The sequence below is a fragment of the Fusarium solani genome (assembly GCF_023522795.1).
Source record: "Fusarium solani strain SB1 chromosome Unknown bctg00000012, whole genome shotgun sequence".
Taxonomy (NCBI): Eukaryota; Fungi; Ascomycota; class Sordariomycetes; order Hypocreales; family Nectriaceae; genus Fusarium; species Fusarium solani.
In genome coordinates this window covers 62793-81764 of record NW_027072146.1, presented here as the reverse complement: position 1 = coordinate 81764, position 18972 = coordinate 62793, and the positions used below count along the sequence as shown (strand labels likewise).

Below are 18972 nucleotides of genomic sequence, written 5' to 3'. Positions count from 1 at the left end.
TAGCCTTTACTGTCGCATGGGGACCTTTAATCGAGTTCAAGCGATTCATCAACTCTAGACCAAGACGACGAGATCTCTCCGTAAGACTCTCCGACATAACAATATCAACAGCGGCAATGGCGATAGCGCTGGCCAGGGGATTTACTGCGAAGGTGGAGGTATATCTAGAGACTATCAGCTGAGTTCAAGTCCTTATCTGGTCCGAGGGCACCTATACTCCGAAAGGTATCTATGTTATAATAGTCTAACTGCCTAGGATCATACTCATAGGGTATAATCCGCCGGTAAGTGCCTTTCTAATTACGACTATATCTAGCTTGATATCATTATGTTAATAGGCCATCAAAGTTCCCGTTCGACCAAATCCACTCTGGATCTCATTAGTAATAAAAAGCACGTTATGCTCTCAATAAAGCTCCTAGACCGCCTTGAGGTAGCTAGGCGCTATTAGCAAGTAGCCTGCAAAACCCTGCACGCACTCGATAAGAACCGCAGCCAATTCTTTGCCGTAGGTCTCAAAAGCCTTCTTTATATCCTTGATATTACTGAAATAGATATTAAAACCAGCCACATCTGGGCCGATATTAGGAAGCAAGGGGCCAAATCCTATTTAATGGTCATCTAGCTGCTAATGTCTATGGATTATGAGGCTTAACCTTACCATCCTTAGCAAAGGTAAAAGGTAAGCCAGATATAGGCCCTAGAGTCTTACCGTGGTAGTTTCTAGTAATAATCAGGATTTTTGCCTCATTTAGTTCGATCCCTTTGACATTATAACCCCACTTTCTAGTAATCTTTTTGGCCATGTCAACGCCTTCGGAGCCCGAATTCATAGACGCGGCTATATCATAGCCGAGCAGCTATTTATAAGGTCAGAAAAATCAAACAGCTTTTAATGGCTAAACCATACTTCGCACATCTTCTGGCATAGAAGAGGATAGGTTTCGTTTTGCAAAGCGCTTATGCAGAGTGCGATCTTTTGACACTGGTCGATTATAGCGTTAACAATACGTGGATGAGAATGACCTTGGTTAGCGACTGAGAAAGAGGACAGGAAGTTATTATACCATAAGAACTTAGTAAATTCGCGCTTTTTTAAGTTTAACTATTAGTCTTAGCGTATTACTTCCTAAATAATTACTTCCTTATATAATTAGTATATAAAAATACTTATTTAAGGGGTAATATTAGAAGATTAAATATTTCTCTTAGCTAAGATTTATATAATTTTTCTTTTATTTAATTTAAAGTTATTACTATTATATTTTTTATATAATACTACTACTTAATAAGGTTAATCTTAATATTAGCTAAATTATAAATTTAATACTAAGGAAAAAGCTTAGCTTAAAGCCTAAGCCTCTTATAAAATAAAAATTAAGAAAAATCTTATTAATTTAATACCTAGAAAGAAGCTATTTACTAAAGTAAAAGGTAAAAGTCCTTATATAGCTAATTTATAGGTATATTATAAAGAAAGGTTAGAAAAAGAAGCCTATAGTTTATAATACCTTAAGGCACTTTAAAATACTAGAAAGAATAATCTATAAATAATAATAAAAAAATATATTTTTCTTTAAAAAATATTATTAGAAATTCTACCTTAAGTAGCTAAGCCTTAAAGATTAAATATACCTATTTTTCTTAAAGCACTATACCTAAGGGAAAATAGCTATAACCTCTTAGTTCTACTAGAAGGTATAAGTTATTTATAAGGAGTTATACCTAGATTAAAGCTCTTAGTTTTTTTTCTCTATTAATTAATAATAAGATTTCTTTTAATATTATAATATTATAAAGTAATAAGTAATAAAATAATTAATTAAGAAATTAAAGGATTATATTAATATTATAAATAAGTTCTTATAATTTATTAAGTATATCTTTATATTATAATTTTAATCTTAGGCTATTATAATAATCTTAAATTTATTAAAATATTTATTTTATTAATACCTTATACTTAACTTAGATAAGACCTTAATTTTATTTAAATATCTTAATAACTTTACTTAAGAAAAATATAATATAAAATTAATCTTTAAAGAAAAATAATTATAATAAATAAAATAAATAATAAATTACTTTAATTTTTTATATATTTATAAATAATAAATTTAGGCTTTAATTAATTATTATATTTTATAATACCTTTATTAATATAAATAACTAAAATTATAAAAAAATATAATATTTTTATTTTTTTAATATTAATATAAAGTTTAATAAAATAATATATAATAATAATAAGCTTTTCTTTTTTAAATTAATAATATATTATTTCCTTTTATTAAAAATATAAAAGAAAATATATTACTTATAATAAATATAACTATATTTTATAAAACTAAAAGGATTAAAAAGAAATTAAGAAATAATAATATTTCTCTTATATTTATCCCTCTTAGTTATATAAGTCTTTTATAACCCCTTAATATTATTATTAATATTTTTTTAAGTAATAATTATAAGAAATAACTAATAAGTATATTAAATAAATAAAAAAAAAAAAGATTTTAAGTAATTAATTAATAATAGAGAGTTATAAATATTTATATAATTATTTTTAGTTTAAAGTATTTTAATATATAATTAGAGATAATTAAAAAGTATTTTTAAATTATAAAATAAATATATACCTTAATAAGACTAAGGATTAATTAATTTAAATTAAGAAGATATCTTTTAATTAAATTAATATTATTAAGTAAGAAAAAGTTAAAAAAGTTATTATTAAAAATAAAGATTCTATAAATCCCTTATATAATAATAAGAAATTCTTTATTATTAATAATAATAAACTTCTTTTATATATATAATATTATAAAGAAGTTATTAAGTAATTATAAAAATAGTTATAAAAAAAAGGCCTTAAGGTATTAAGAAAAAAAGTAAATATAATTTAATAACTATAAGATAATAATAACTCTTAGAAATATTAAGAAAGAGATATAATATATATTAGCTAATTAAATTATTAGAATTAATGCCTTTAGAAGTCTTATTAACCTTATTATATTATTAAAAAAAAGCTATTCTCTCTTATTATTTATATTCTTTTCTTAACCTCTAATCTATTTTTAATACTAAAAAAATATATATATAATATTTATAAAGCTAGTAGTAGTAGTAGCTATCTTTATTATTATAATATTAGAGGGTAGCTTTAATAGAAGGCAGAGGTTAAAATAGGAATAAGTCGCCTACTTATTTTTAATAGGGGATCTCTTTTGCCGCCTATCCCCGCCCTCTATATAGCTTACTAAGAGACGCTAGTTATATAGCGAGTATTACGTGCATAGCCGGCTGTATAAATAAGACCACGTGATTAGCGCATAGCTAGCTATGTAAATAAGATCTATTATATAAGCCTAACTTTTATATATATAAGTAAGAGATATCTCTCCCTTATTTATTAAGAGAGTATCTATTTATATAATTAAAGAGATTAAGAGGCCTTTTATATATATAGATACTTAGGATATAATATAATATTTATTAATTATATATTAATTTGCCTTAGGCTATAAATAATATATAATACTTTTATTTATATTATTAAATAATATAATTTTAAAGTAAATTACTTTAATACTTTTAATATATAAAATAAGCTTTTTTTTATTAAAAGAAACTTTTATTTTTTATTAAATAATATTATAAAGATAAATAACTAAAATTAAAATTAATATTAAAACTCTTAGGACTTTTTTATTTTTATTTATATTATATTAATATTAGCTAAGGTAATATATCTAATAAATATAAATATCTTAATTATTTTATATATTATTACTAATAACTAATAATAAGAGTAATACCTTAATAATCTTTATTTAAGAGCCTAGTCTCTATAAATATATTATTAATAGGCTTAATATATATTACTAAATAACTTTATTATATCTAATACTTTATATACCTAGAATCCCTAAGCCCTTATAAGAGCCTAAAATACTTAATATCTTCCTTAAGGTATTTTTATTATTATATTATTATACCTATAGGGATATTAGGTTAAGGGAGAGTAATATATTATATATTAGAATTAATAGCTTTAGTAATAATAATAAAAGATTAACCTTAATATTAACCCCTATTAAAGTATATATAACCTTTAGGCTAAAAATTAAGTATATTAAAATTAGCTTATAATTATCTTAAGCTTAATTTAGCCCTCGCTAGTAATAAAAATAATTACTTATTAGCTAACTCTTATAATATTAAAAAATATAAGGATTTATATTATAAATATTAATTAAAATAGCTATATTTAGTAATATTAATAAGAAAGGTAATAATTTCTTTAAAGATAATTATTTTATTATATATATAATTAAAGGCTATTAAGCTTATATTATATAATTATTTAATTTATTTATAGCTTAATTAAAATAAGTTATTAAGTTATATATAATATACTTAGAGATTTATTTTTTTTTTAAAATAATATATATTAATTATATTTCTTATTAATTTTATAAATATTAATTAAGGGGGTTTTTACCTTTATATTAATTCTTTTATAATTTATAATCTTTTTTAATAATATCTTAGATATATTATATCCCTCGCTATTATATAAAGAGCTATTATATTATTTCTTTTTTTATATTAGATTTAACCCACTTAGTCTTAGCCTTATTTTAATTAAGATAACTTATTATCTCTTCTTTAATTTAGTCCTTAATACTATTTCCTTTCTTATAATACCTCTTTATTTACTTATAGTTAAGGTATTAGTTATATTTACTTTTATTATAACGCGAAGGTAGATTTATAGCCTTTTAATATAATTAGTTAATTATTATAGCACTTAATAGCCTTATTATATATTAGGCCTCTTAGGCCTTTTTATATTATTAGTATATAATATAAGGGTTATTAGCTTATAGTATAAGTGCTACTAAGGCACTTAGGGTAAGAATAGTTATTTATAGGGCTAATAAAGGAGAAATTAATTAAGTTATTATATATATTATTATATATATTATTATAATAGTCTTAGATATAATAAGTAAACTTAATAAAATTATTAATAATAATAAGTAGCTTATAAAGTAATTAAATATATATATTATTATATATATTATTATAAAAGATTAGGTTTAAATTAATAATAAATTATTATAATATAAAAGATATACTTTAAAGTTTATCTTATAGCCCTTAATATAATATTTTAAGTATATTAATAATATTTTTTAATATAATATATTCTTAATAGCTTTAAATATAAAAAGCTTATATTATATACTTAATAATAATAATATTAATTTAATAACTAGGTAATTAAATTACTTATAAGGCTTAATAATAAGCTAGGGGGTTTCTTAATATTAGAGATATTAATAAATATAGAAATACTATAATTAAAGGGGCTATTTTAATACTAATAGCTATTAAAGGGCATAAATATAAAAGAGACTAAGACTTATATTAAATACCTCTATATATAAAAAAACCTTCTTTAATAATTATACCCGCTATTTTTAACCTTTTATAAGGCTTTATATAAGATCTAATTATATATATTATTATATAATACCCTAGATAAAGTAATAAGTAAGCTAGTTTATTACTTAGCTTAATATACCTTAAGCTTAATAACCTAATTTATTATAATAAGCTTAATAACCCTCTAGGCCTTAAATAAATTAGCTTAAGAGGTCTTTAAGTAACCCTTAATAAATTAATAAATACCCTTAGCTTATAATATAATAAATTAATTAAAGTAGAGGTATTAATAAACCTAAGTCTTAATAAACCTTTTTTTATAAAGGTCTAGCTAGGTCTATTAAATATAGCTTATCTTATTAATATACTTAAAAAGGTATTACTTTTTAAACTTCTTTAGCTTCTTATTATAAATATTTCTACTTATTAAGGTAATAATATTATATTATAAGTTATAAAACTCTTTTTATTTTTTTTTTATTAAGGTTATTTTTTTATTTTAAGTGAAGATAAGTATATAATAAATTAAGATAGCCTTATTAATATATTATAAGTATAATAATATAAGTAATATTAAAGAATAAAATAATAAGAAAAAAGTATTTATATATATTAAATAATAATTTATAAATATAATAATTAAAAAGAGATATATTATAAAGATTATATAAATACTATAAATAACTAAGAGCTTAGAAAAAATTATTTTCTTTTTTATTATTAAGGAATATAAAAGTAATATAAAAGGATTATTAATAAATATTAATATTAATTATATTAAGTAAGGGTATTTTATATTTATTAGTCTTATATATATAATTTAATATAAATACTTTAAGATATAATTTAAGATACCTTAGGGACTTTAAATATATAAAAAATATTACTTTAACTTAGCTATCTTTACTAAGGCAAATCTAGCTTTAAAAGCCCTTATTTTATAGCTATTTAATAAGAGTATATATATTTACTTTGCCCTTTAGCGAGGTCTTATTTACCCTATATAATATAATTATAGATATCTTATTATATAATAATTATATCTAATATTATACTTAGATAATATTTAATCTCTTTTAATATAATATTAGCTTTAATAAGCTAATAAATTATTAATTTATCTTAGCGTAATAATTAATAATATATAAGATATATTATTATATATTAGGACTTAGCTAATACTTATATTAAGTAAATTTAGTATTAAGATAATACCTTAAGGTCTATATAATCTCATATAGGCTCTCTTTTATTATAATAAAGAAGAGATATCTTATATAACGCATTAAGGTCTTTCATTAATATATCTTTAAGGAATTAAAAGGGGGTATACCCTATGCCATAGTTATAGTTATATATAACGCTAATCCTCTTATTAGGAGTCTTTTAAGAGGTATTTATAGTAAAGGTATAGCCTTATAGCGCTGCCTAAGTATTAATTATAGTAATTAGCTCCTCTTAGGAGTAAAATTTATTTTCTAGGGGGAGTATATTATTAGGGAAGACTAAGGAGTATTAATTAGGTTTATTATATAATAATAAAGGCATAGTAAATTAAATTAATATTATAAAAGGTATTAATTACTAAATTAGGGGTTATAATTAGCGGTATAATATAGTAATATAAGAAGGCTATATTGCTTCTTATATAATAGATCTTATTTACATAGCTAGCTATGCGCTGATTATATAGTCTTATTTGCATAGCCGGCTATGCACGTAACGCTCGCCCGGTTATACTTAAAAAAGCGCGAATTTACCGAGTTCTTATAGTATTCGTGCCTATCTATGTCCCACAGGCGTGCTCCCCTCTCCTTTTCTTAACAATAATAGGAATCGGGCTATGAGTTGGCGCGCAGTAGCGCGAGTTTAACTAGGCGTACTCCTCAGCCGTGAGCATCTTAACTGGAATTTAAGAACTAGTTTATAAAGGCGTTTCTAGACGTTAATTAATTTTAAGAAGGGGGACTGGGTCTTTGGGGTACTGATTCGCGTTGATGTAGTTATCTAGATGAGCAATACATGTCGATCTATATACGCCGTCCTTATCTATATAATACTTAGGAAGCTCGGTCTACCTCGGTGCCGAATAAACCATCGGTATTAAGCTATTTATAGTCTTGATTTGTGAATCCGCATCTCGCTCGGTTAAGATGTTTCCGGCGCTTCATGGTTCGCTTCCTGGTTCGCCTATGAGCTGCATATGGGTGAATCGAGATGCCGGGATGGGCTCACATTTAGTATTGCTTTACCGCTAATGCCGACAAGTCCTGGACGGGGCTTAGATCAGCTTACCTAAAGAGGCTAGTTGGCGCTTAGATAGATATCTGAATGAGAGGAATCCAGAAGTGTGCCACAACGGTACATGTGGGGCTTTCGGTTTCCGCGGCCACCGAAAATAGGGCGGGAATCCAATCTAAGCGCCCAATCAAGCACCTGTCATGTCGAGATGATCAGACCAAGCTTGCTTCCCACTCAAGGTTCAGGCAAGTTTGATATCTTGATGTCTATTTAGGAGGCGTCTATATCATGCGTCTGCTCCCTCAAAGGAAGGTTGCTCCCCCATCTCAATTGAACACATTTCTACTTGAGACACAGTCCCCAGTCAAGACAAGTCTAACCCATAAACTGCTTCTACATCAGCTCTCAGGAGGCGCACTGTTGTCCATTCTTCATATTTTCCAGTTCACAAATCTTTCCCATCATGAAGAATCCTTCCCAAAGCACCACTCTGCACTCAGCAGGTGTCGCTGTTAGTTGAACACACTGTCATCTATATATAGGTCTATCATACTGAACAAGTCTAGGTAGATGCTGTCGCGGCACTTTACCCTGCCGAAGTCATCAAACCATCATCTCCGGAATTCATCGAAACCCTGGGTTCATTCTGGGATGCAAAACAGCAACAGAGAGCTCCAGCCTGCTTCTTTCGACCAAATAATGCAGCTCAAGTGAGAGCCGCCATAGTTGAGGTAGCCCGAGCTAAATGCCGCTTCGCGATAAAAGGCGGTGGTCATTCAGCAAGTGTAGCCTCAAGCTGCCTTGGCGGTTTTTCAATTTGATCTTGCCAATCTCAATCACATCGAGATTTCTCAAGATAAAAAAAAAACCGTCAAGGTGGGGCCCGGCGTTCATTGGGGCCCATTACTTCAAACCCTTGAGAAACACGGCGTGATTGCCGTTGGCGGCCGTGACTTTGGTGTCGGTGTTCCAGGCTTCATTTTTGGCGGCAAGTCTTGCTCCGTTCCCAAGGTTCAGTGAATGCAACTAACATATCTAACCGATAGGCGGCATCTCGTATCTCTCTGCCCAATATGGCTGGGGAATCGACAATTTGGTTTCTGTCGACCTAGTGCTCGCGAATGGCGACCTCGTTACGGCGGATAAGTCTTCTCACCCTGATCTATTCAAGGCGCTCCATGGAGGCGGCGCCCATAACTTTGGCATCGCCACAAGCCTGACGTTAAAGTTATACCCATACCAAGGCATGTGGGGAGGTATGAATGTCGTGGCGGGAAAACACGCTGACGCTGTCTTTGACGAATACGATCTATTTACGCGTGAGCTGGTTAAAGATGGCAAAGCTCATATGATCATGGACTTTACGTGGCAAGGCGACCAAATCATCGCCATTCAGTTTATGGGTTACCCAGAGCCCAAAGACAACCCTGCCATCTATGATGGGTTCCGCCGGCTCCCGAATCTTCAAAAATACTCTTCGCCTCGCCGACTACAGCTCTCTTGCGTCTGAAATGGCCGATATGACGGATACACAAGGCAAGCGGAACGCGTACTGGACATTGGCCATGGAGTACAACATTAATCTACTCAAATCTATATATGAGCTTTGGGCCCAGACCACAAGGCCTTACGCTACTCGGTTCCAGCTAGCCATGGATGTCAACCATATAACTCCGGCCATGAGGAATAAGGCAGCTCGCGAAGGAGTAGGCAACCTGTACGGGCTTGAGGGGCCTGAATTTCCACTGACAAATATCCTTCTTACCAACATATGGGAGGATGAGGCCGATGGCGAGGAAGCCATGGCTCTACTGAGGAAGTTAGGTGCTAACTTTGAGGCTCTTGCAAAGCAGCGTGGCAAGGCCATTCCTTTCAAGTATATGAATTATGCACATCAGGACCAAGACGTTATACAGGGGTTTGGGCAGCAAAATGCATCTTTCTTGAAAAGACGTCGGCCTTAAATATGATCCAGAAGGGATTTTTCAAACTTTGCAACCCGGGGTTTTAAACTAGCTGAGGCAACTCAGACCTCTGAACTCAAATCATAAACGTCACGGCTTTAAAGAAGAAAGCTTAAGCCTATAGATAGTATATATAAAGGATAGTAGTGTCTGTCTTATCTATTTAAAAGATAGTAGTGCCTAAAAATAATGTACGTGATAAGTGAGTGGGCTAGATAGCTAAACATCTTAGCATTTAAGATAGGATTTAAGATTAAAATATAATAAAATATTTAATAAATTAAATTAAATTAAAATTTTCTTTCTTAGATAACATATATGATAAGCTTGTGCACCAAAAATCCCTCAGTCACCACCAATTGTTAGAGAAGTGGCATGCATGATGATGTTACACAGACAGCCACCTCAAGGGAAGATGTCACCCCATGATACCTTGATTGTCAGAACAGCGTTACAGATCTGTTGCAGGATCAGCAGGTCTAGTATCTTGGTCTAGTATCTTGGTCTAGTATCTTGGTCTAGTATCTTGGTCTGGCCCCCTCAGATACAAAGACAACGAGGGAGAACGAAGAACGAAGAACGAGGACGAAGAGAAGGAACCTCATCAATACACTCAAGATCATTCCAATATCATCTTTATCATCAGTTACCTAGTGAGGGCGCGCTGTCTAACACCAATGCCATTTGATTAATTAATTCTCCACCAAAAATCATGCTTCAACTCTATTCTAAACGTCAAATCCTTCTTGCGCTTCAAGCGCTCCAAAATAACTCAAAATTAAGTCTCCGAGGCGCTGCTAAGCAATACCAAGTTAACTATTAGGCCTTACGTCGCCGGTACAATGGCATTCAATCTCGACGCGGTTGGGTTTCTAAATCACGCAAAGTATCTGATCTAGAGGAATAGATTATTATTCAGTTCATTCCCGACCTAGCCTCGCGAGGATTTCCCCCGAGACGACGTGGTATTAAAGAAATAGCCAACTGATCGCTCGCCGACCGCGACGCGCTACCTATCGGCAAGTGCTAGGCTTTTAACTTCGTCAAGCGATACCTAGACCTTGAGACGCATGTTTTTTAAAAGTATAACTACTAAAGAGCTAAATATAAAGATCTAACTATTATTTATAACTAGTTTATAGTTATTATTAGATACGAGGGTAGTAAGTTAAGATAAATAATAATCTTAAGATATAGGATAGATTAGTAATTAATTTAACTCTCTCCTTTTTATCTTTATCTTTTTTTATTTTTATTATATTTAATGAGACGGGGCTATAATATAAGACCTGCCGGACCTGTAATAGATTTATAATACTACTCTGACTCTTATGTTATACTTATATATAATACTCTAGGTAAAGGCATATATAATAAATAATAGCTAAAGGCTACTAGCCTCTAACCCTTTGTCTATATATAAGAAATTGCCTAATAGCTTAAAACCGCTTAGTACTCTTTTCTCCTAACTTAACATTTTAATATTATATTTATATATAGCTAATTATATTAATAATACTATAACTAATTAATATTAATATATATTTACTTTTTAATGCTTTAATTATCTTAAAACCCTTTTTTTTAAAAGAATATTAGCTAGTCGAGAAAAAAATATTAGCTACCCTATAGTCTGCTAGCGTAAAAAATTTCCCCCATAGTAAAAAAACATCAATAGCTCAGCCGATGTTTTTCATAGGTAATAGGTATCCCAGGTAGTTGTTACCACGCGGCTGCAGGTAGACCGTGCTATTCACGGACCCTCCTAGAAAGCCAATATAAGAGGACTAAGCCTCTTCCTGCAGTTTGGGATACATGTGTATGACTCATGCATGCCGCGCCCAGAATCAAATGAACCATGAATCGAAGCACCTTACAAGTTAGCCACCTTGTGAATAGTAGAACTCTAGCTCATAAAATTACATAAGAGTTAGCGCTTTCATAGGCTACCTTAGATTAATCGGGATAAGCTTAATATTACTTCGCTAGCTCTTTTTATTATTATTCTATATATTATCCGCCGTTAAGTTAGGCGAACTTACTAAGTAATTAGTTCTTTATATACTAATACTACTAGCGCTAATATATACCCTATCCTTAATTTCTTAGAATCCTCTCTAGCTCGGATAATATATAGGGGCTAGTCTAGCTAGCCTTATTAACTTACTATAGCTATAGTTAGATAATACTTTAAAGCTTTGGCGGAAATAAGACTATAAGGAAAGAAAGTAAGCGATAATTAGGCTAATATATATATTTAGAGCGCTCTAGAGTTCTATAAGATATTAGGATATTAGTTCTATTAGTTAAGGTATAATATATTTAAAGGGGACTTAAAAGGAAAAAGATTAGAAACTTATTAATTAAGGTAATAAACTAAAAGTCCTTAGAATTACTTATATTAATTACTAAAAAATATATTAATAAGAATATAATATTTATTAAGCTAAGAAGAAAAAATATTATAAATACTTATTTTTATATATATAGATATTTATAGCTTATAGAGGATTAAAAATAATATAATAAAGACTAGCTAATAGCTATTAGGTCTAGCTTAAGTAGGTAGAAAACTAAATATAATAGATAATAAGTTATTAGATTTAAATAAGAAATAAGACTTATAAATAATATTTCCTAAAAAGTATAATACCTAAGTAATCTAGAATATTATTTTTATTAAGGTTAGCTTATATATAATCTCTAGTTTAGTAATAGACCTAAGGTATAGTATTAGATAGCGATGAGTTAGTAGGGAAAAAAAGAGATAATAAATAAAGATAATAATATAAGGGAAAAAGCGCTACTTATTAGTTTCTCTTAATTAAAAAGTAGAAGAATAACTAAATTAAAATAGTTATTATATATAATAGAGTATAATAATTAATAATTACTTATAGTAATATCTTTTATTTCTTTATAAAGTAGGGAAATAACTATAAGTAATAAGATAATAAAGATGCCTTATAGAGATAAAAGGTTATAAAGTATAGAATTGTCCTAGCCTATATAATCTAGTATGGGATTTAGGTTATTATTAGCCTTTTTTCTTATAAAGAAGGGAAGCTTTAGAGGGTATAAGATCTAGAGGCATTAAATCTTTACCGTTGACTAAGGTTTAAGAAGAAGTAAATTATTATACCTTTAATAAATATTTATATAATTTAATATCCCTATAATAATTAATTAAGAAGTAATTAATTTTAGGTCTTAGAATACCTTTAATATCTAATATAATATTAAATAAGGCAGTTATAAATATAATAAATTAAGCTAATATTATAAGTAAGTTACTTATTAATAGCTTTCTCTTTTAGATCTTAAGCTATAAGTAAATATAGGCTATAATAATAAATATAGTAATAATAATAAAAATATAGATTATAGCCTTAATTAGTAAAGCGCGAATTTACTTAGTTAATTATTTTTAATATTAGGATAGGTAAATAAGGAAGAATATATTAAAAGGGCTATACTAGAGGGTCTTAGAACTATAGTATAGGGATAACTCTATAAGTTAATATATTATATCTATTAAATATTTCTTAGATTATAATAGGGATAAGATAATTTTTTTTTCTTTTACTTTTTAGAGTAATAAAGTAATTAAAGTTAGGGAGGGATAATAAGTTATAATATTCCTAAGAAAAGTTAAAATAAGACTATAGCTAAGTGGCTAATAATATGCTTAAGTAAACTAGTTATATTTATCTCTTAATCTAGATACTTTGCTTATTTCTTTAATATAAATAGCCTTATTACCTTATTAATCTATATTATAGGTATATAGGGTAATTAGTAATCTAGTATAACCTTATTATAGCTAGCTAAAAGTTATTACGCTAATTATATTAAATAGAGTCTAGAAGCACTCCCTTATTATACTTTAGTTATTCTAAGGCCTATAGTTAATACCTAGCCCTATAGCGCCCCCTACTATCCAAATCAAGGTCTTATGCCTGAGTTAGGCAAATAAGCAATTACTCGCAATAGGACTAATTAAACTGCCGAATGCAGGGGGAGGCCACAAGTAGTGCGACAGGAGTAGCATCTATCAACGCTAGCAAACACACTATCCTCGTCCCCGGGCTCACAGCGCATAATATCCCTAGACGGCCCTTTGCCCCATGGAAGTAATCGTGGATTAACTAGGTAGTTGTAGGCGGATACGCTCTGATCCGTGAACCTGGGGTATTTGGGGGTTTTAAAACTGACCATCCCTCGGCCTTTATTCTTTAGGCAAGGGAGTGCCTTGGCTAGCAGGAAGGGGCCTGTCTAGCTCACGTGTATTGGCGATTTGAGTTTTTGCAGCTAGTCACCTCATCATTTCACGCAGCTCCTGACTAGTAATAGCGGAAGAATACAAGACGCATCATTCTTAAAAATAAAATCAATGAAACCCTAGCTTGTTTCTCCACCCACGCCAAGGGGTGAGCACAAGACCGTCCCGATGTCGTGAACGAGTAAGCTCGGCTCGTTGTCTAGCTTCAGTTATTATGGAATCCTAAGCAAGGAGTACGCATACCTGAGAAGCTAAAGGTTTTTGTCCCTCTCACCTTTGACTGCAGTATTGGAGAATTAAGATAAGGCTTTGCTTATTATTAGTTATTATGCTTCTATCATTCAGCGAATCAAACTTATAAGAAAGTATTTAACATAGGCTTATATAACTAACAGCTATTTTATACTAACCAAGCATATAAAAGAAGATAATAAAAGCCTTATTTTTCTATAAAGGAAAGTAACTAAAGAGCTAGTTTTATAAGCCACTAAGCGCTCTATAATAAGGGCGAGGTATTATATAATAGGTAATAATCTAGTAGCCTATCAATCATATATTCAACGACGGCTCAACTATTGCATATGTGACGGTCGTGTGTATTCCCAAGGGATAAACTGGTCGTACTGGGTTTATGTTGGCAGGGGATTAGGCGCGTTGTCTTGAACAGAGTGTAAGTCACGTCTGGTAATGTGCTCAAGGGTATTGAGTGTAACTAAGTTATATTGATAGCTGAGGTAGCTACTATATAAGAAAGTGCAATGAGTGTGTTTTATATACTTAGGGGTTTTCCTATGATCACTTGTTCCAAGGGGTTGATCAGAGTGATCGCGTAAGTGATCATAGGTGATCATGAAGTGATCACCGTGATCGTTCGGCTCCCAGGGGTGATCACGCCTTGATTGGTAGGTGATAGTGGGTCTTCCCTTGGTCACGTGACGAGTGTTTTGTTAGGTCGTGACAGCATATGCCTCTACCTAGATTATTATAAGAGTGCACCACGAGAGTCAGAGTGGTGTTATAGATCTATTGCAGGTTCGGCAGGTCTGGTATTATAGCCTCGCCTCGTTAAATATAATAAGGACGAGGAAGAAAGAAGACGACGGGATAGAGTTAAATTAATCACTAATTTATTCTCTATCTTAAGATTATTATTTATCTTAACTTACCACCCTCGTATCTGATACTAGCCTGTGCGCCGCATCTAGTTCGTCTGCAAGGCGAAAGATGCCAGTGTTAAATGGTCATATAGACTTATATGGCCACTCTGTATATCCCCCTAGCCTAGCACGCTTATTAGTAAACAGCTTCTGCGCAAGGTGCTTAACGGCATCAGGACTAGCCTATAGGGGAATGCTGCTGGGTAGAGAGCCATGATCGAGGTGGTTGTCGGTGATAATGAGCTATGTGTTGATAAGTCGGGCTTATCCTTGAACCTGTGTGTGTTGCTTATGTTGTTGTTCTTAAGGGAATCCCCTCTTTCCCTTTTGGGCCACGACGTGGCCTTCCTAATTGGGCCTAGTATACTAACGATCCGGAGATTACCCGGCCTAATATTAAAGGCATATAATTACCCTCTGAGCTATTATATAGGGTCTAATCTAATATACCCCTTTAGCATAAGGGCATTGCCCTAATGCTACTAAGGTTATCTTAAAATAGCTTTCTTTATTAAGATAGCCTTTAATTAAAGCCTAGATATCTTTATATATTCTCTTAGGCCTTTATGCTACTTAAGTATAAATAGAATTACCTTTATTTCCTTTATGCCTATAATAACTTATTTATTTTAATCTTTTACTAAGAGCTTAAAATACTTAAGCCTAAGTAGCTTTAATATTATAGGGGTTAGTTTTTAATTAGATATAACCTTTTTTTACTTTTTTCCTTTATTTAAATACTAATACTAACTTTTATTATATTTTTTCTTGCGATATATATTACTAAGCTAGCTTACTTTTCTTATAACCCTAATTATACCTTTATTAATTATATAATTAATAAGGTACTATGGTTTTATTATATTACTTAGGCTTATTAAGATCTTACTTTATTATATATAGTTAATAATAAGCTAAAGACTTATATTCTTTATAATTATAATTATAAGAGGTATAATATAATAAATAACTAAGATCCTTATCTCTCCTTATTCTTATTAATCTCTTATAAATACCCTTAGAGCTTTTAGGTATAGCTTAAGCTTATTAAATAGCTATAAAAAACCTCTAGTAATAATATAATAACTTAAATAGTAATTAGTCTTATTATTAAGTTAAGTAAGTAGCTATTACCTTAGTTAATTATAGTTCTGCCTAGAACTTAATCCTTAAGTGCCTAATTAAGCTAGCTCTAAGTGCCTTTATTAGAGCTACCTTAAAGAATAAGATAATACTCTAAGAGCTTACCTCCTCTTAGTAGTTATTAACCCTCCTTTTTTTATAGTTAATATATATCTTCTTTTCTCTCTTAAGTCTCTATAACTAACTTATATATCTTATAGGTAAGCGCTAAGCTTTCTCTCTCTAAGATCTAGTCTTATATAATAATTATTATACCCTTATATACTTTTAATAGTTTCTTTACTTATACTCTTAAAGAGGCTATTTTATAGCTTAATAATTATAAGAATACCTCTTATCCTAAGGAGGTTAGCGCTAATAAGTTAGCTCTAGGTATTAATACTAATTTTTTATAGCTTTTATTTTCTTATTATAATAACCTAGCCCTTAATTATATTATTTTATATACTAAGAAACCTCTAGTTTATAATACCTATAAGTAAATTACCCTAGGTTTAACTCTTAGAGGCTATTTTTCTTAATAGTAATATATTACTAATAGTAATAATAATTCCTTAAGTAGCGGTTTATCTAATAGTAATTAAGCTATTTATACTTATCTTCTTAACTTTTTCTTTATACTCGCTATTTTCCTCCTCTAGGCCTAGGGTCCTTTAATGCTATAGGCCTTTAGCTTTACTAAGGGGAATTTATTTTATTATTAGCTTTAATTATTATTAGTATAAATAAGCCTTATGCTCTTTTTATAATAAACTTATAGTATATCTTATATCTTTTATTTATTTACCTAATACCTTTTTTCTTAGTAACTTAATTTTAATAGCCCCTTTTAAGCTTTAATTTATTTACTTTTATTAAAGGTATATAATTATATAATTCCTCTTATTAAGGCCTTTAAGGCTAGTAGTCTAATAATTTAACTTTTTATTTCTTTATTTAGGCTTTAATTTAAGGGCTTTAATAGAGGTATTATATAATTATATATCTTTTTCTTTTTATTAGTTAAATAGTTCTTAGTTCCCTTTTTATTATAGCCTCGCTAAGATATCTTCTAGGCTAAGTTAAGTATAAGATTATTTAAACTTATCTAATAAGAGAACCTTTATTAAGCTATTAGCAATAAGCTTATTTAAGGGAATATATTTTACTTTAATTTTTCTTTCTTTAATCTCTTATCTTAGCTAATAATTATATATATCTATATAATAAAGCTTTATATATAATTAAATAAGCTCTACCTTAATAAAGTAAATTATTTATTAGTTATTATATTAAATTATAACTTTAGCTAGTATTACTAGACCTCGCTAGGCTATTAGCCCTATGAAGTTAACTCCTAGGGCAAATAATAATTAGCTTATAAAAATACCTTTCTTAGCGGCTTATAAGAGAGCTAAGAGCTTTACTTCTATAATAAATATAATAACTATATTTTACTTATTTACCCTCTAGGTAATTATTCCTCTAAATAGCCTTATAATAAATACTTAAGAGCTCTTTTAGTCCTTTATATTTATTTATAAAGCTTATATTAATAGCTATAAAGAATATATCCTCCTTAGATCCTTAATTTATTCTAAAGCTAAGGGCATAGTCCCTAGTTTAAAATAAATATTATAGGACCTAGTTAATAGCCTAATAATATTAAAGGCCTAAGTTTTAATTAAATCTTATAAGCTTACTTATAGTAAAGGCAATATCTAGCTAAATTATTACCGCGGTATATATAATTATGCCTATCTTTTTTAGGTATAAATTAATATTTCTTAGGGATATTAATTTATTATAAGAGAGGAATTCTTTTTATATTATTAAGATAATTATCTTAAACTAAGGTAAGGTATTAAGGAGAAGGTAATATATCTTATTAATATAAATAGCTTAAGAGAGTTATAACTAGTAGCTCTCTCGGTCTTATATAACCTTTATCCCTAAGAACTAATAGAGGGGTTTTTCTCCCTTAAGGTAATATAATTCTTATAGATTTTTTATTAGTATTATTACTTTCTTTTACTTATATTTTAGAAAGTAAAGAATATAATTATTTATATAAAAGAATAAGATAATATTATTAATTATTTAGTAATAATTCTTACCTAGTACTTTTTTTATATTATTACTTAAAGGACCTCTCTTAAAATAATATTATTATAATAAGGAGGACTTTCTTAATTTATATAGGGCTTTTTAGAGCTTTAATACTTTACTTAGCTTTTAATACCCCCTTAGTATTTTTATAAAGATATTCTTATTAAGTAAGATATATATAAAGGCATTAATTATATTATATTATAATATCTTATAGTTAAAGTAATTAATAATAACTATTAGGATTCTAAATAATATACCTATAAGTATAGCTATATATATATCTTAGTTATCTCTTATTTATTAGTCTCTATAGACTATAAGGTATACCTTAACCTTAAGGAACTTATTATATTTATCTAGTTTATAGGTATATACTTAATAATACTTTAAGACCTTATAGCCTCTTATTATTAGCCTTAAGACTTTTATCTATAAGTTTAATTACTTATAGCTTTAAAGGTATACTTCTTTAGCCTTATAGATTATATCTTAATATAAATAGCTCTTTATATTTATATATAAGCTAAGAAATTACTTTAATAGCCTCTAATATATATTAATATTAAGCTATTTTTTATTAATAAATATAAGGCTTTTTATATTACTCCTAGGGGCTTCTTATATACTTATATTTAAA

The 18972-nt window shown here is 28.9% G+C and overlaps 1 protein-coding gene across 1 annotated transcript; it reads left to right on the top strand.

The window, feature by feature from the left end:
• Positions 1–8161: 8161 nt before the first annotated feature.
• MRS44_016043 (uncharacterized protein) lies at positions 8162–9662 on the top strand (the record flags this gene model as incomplete). Its single annotated transcript, XM_065617858.1, has 4 exons — positions 8162–8209; positions 8265–8337; positions 8745–9141; positions 9194–9662. The coding sequence occupies 4 exons, from the start codon at positions 8162–8164 to the stop codon at positions 9660–9662; spliced, it is 987 nt and encodes a 328-aa protein (XP_065473930.1).
• Positions 9663–18972: the final 9310 nt, after the last annotated feature.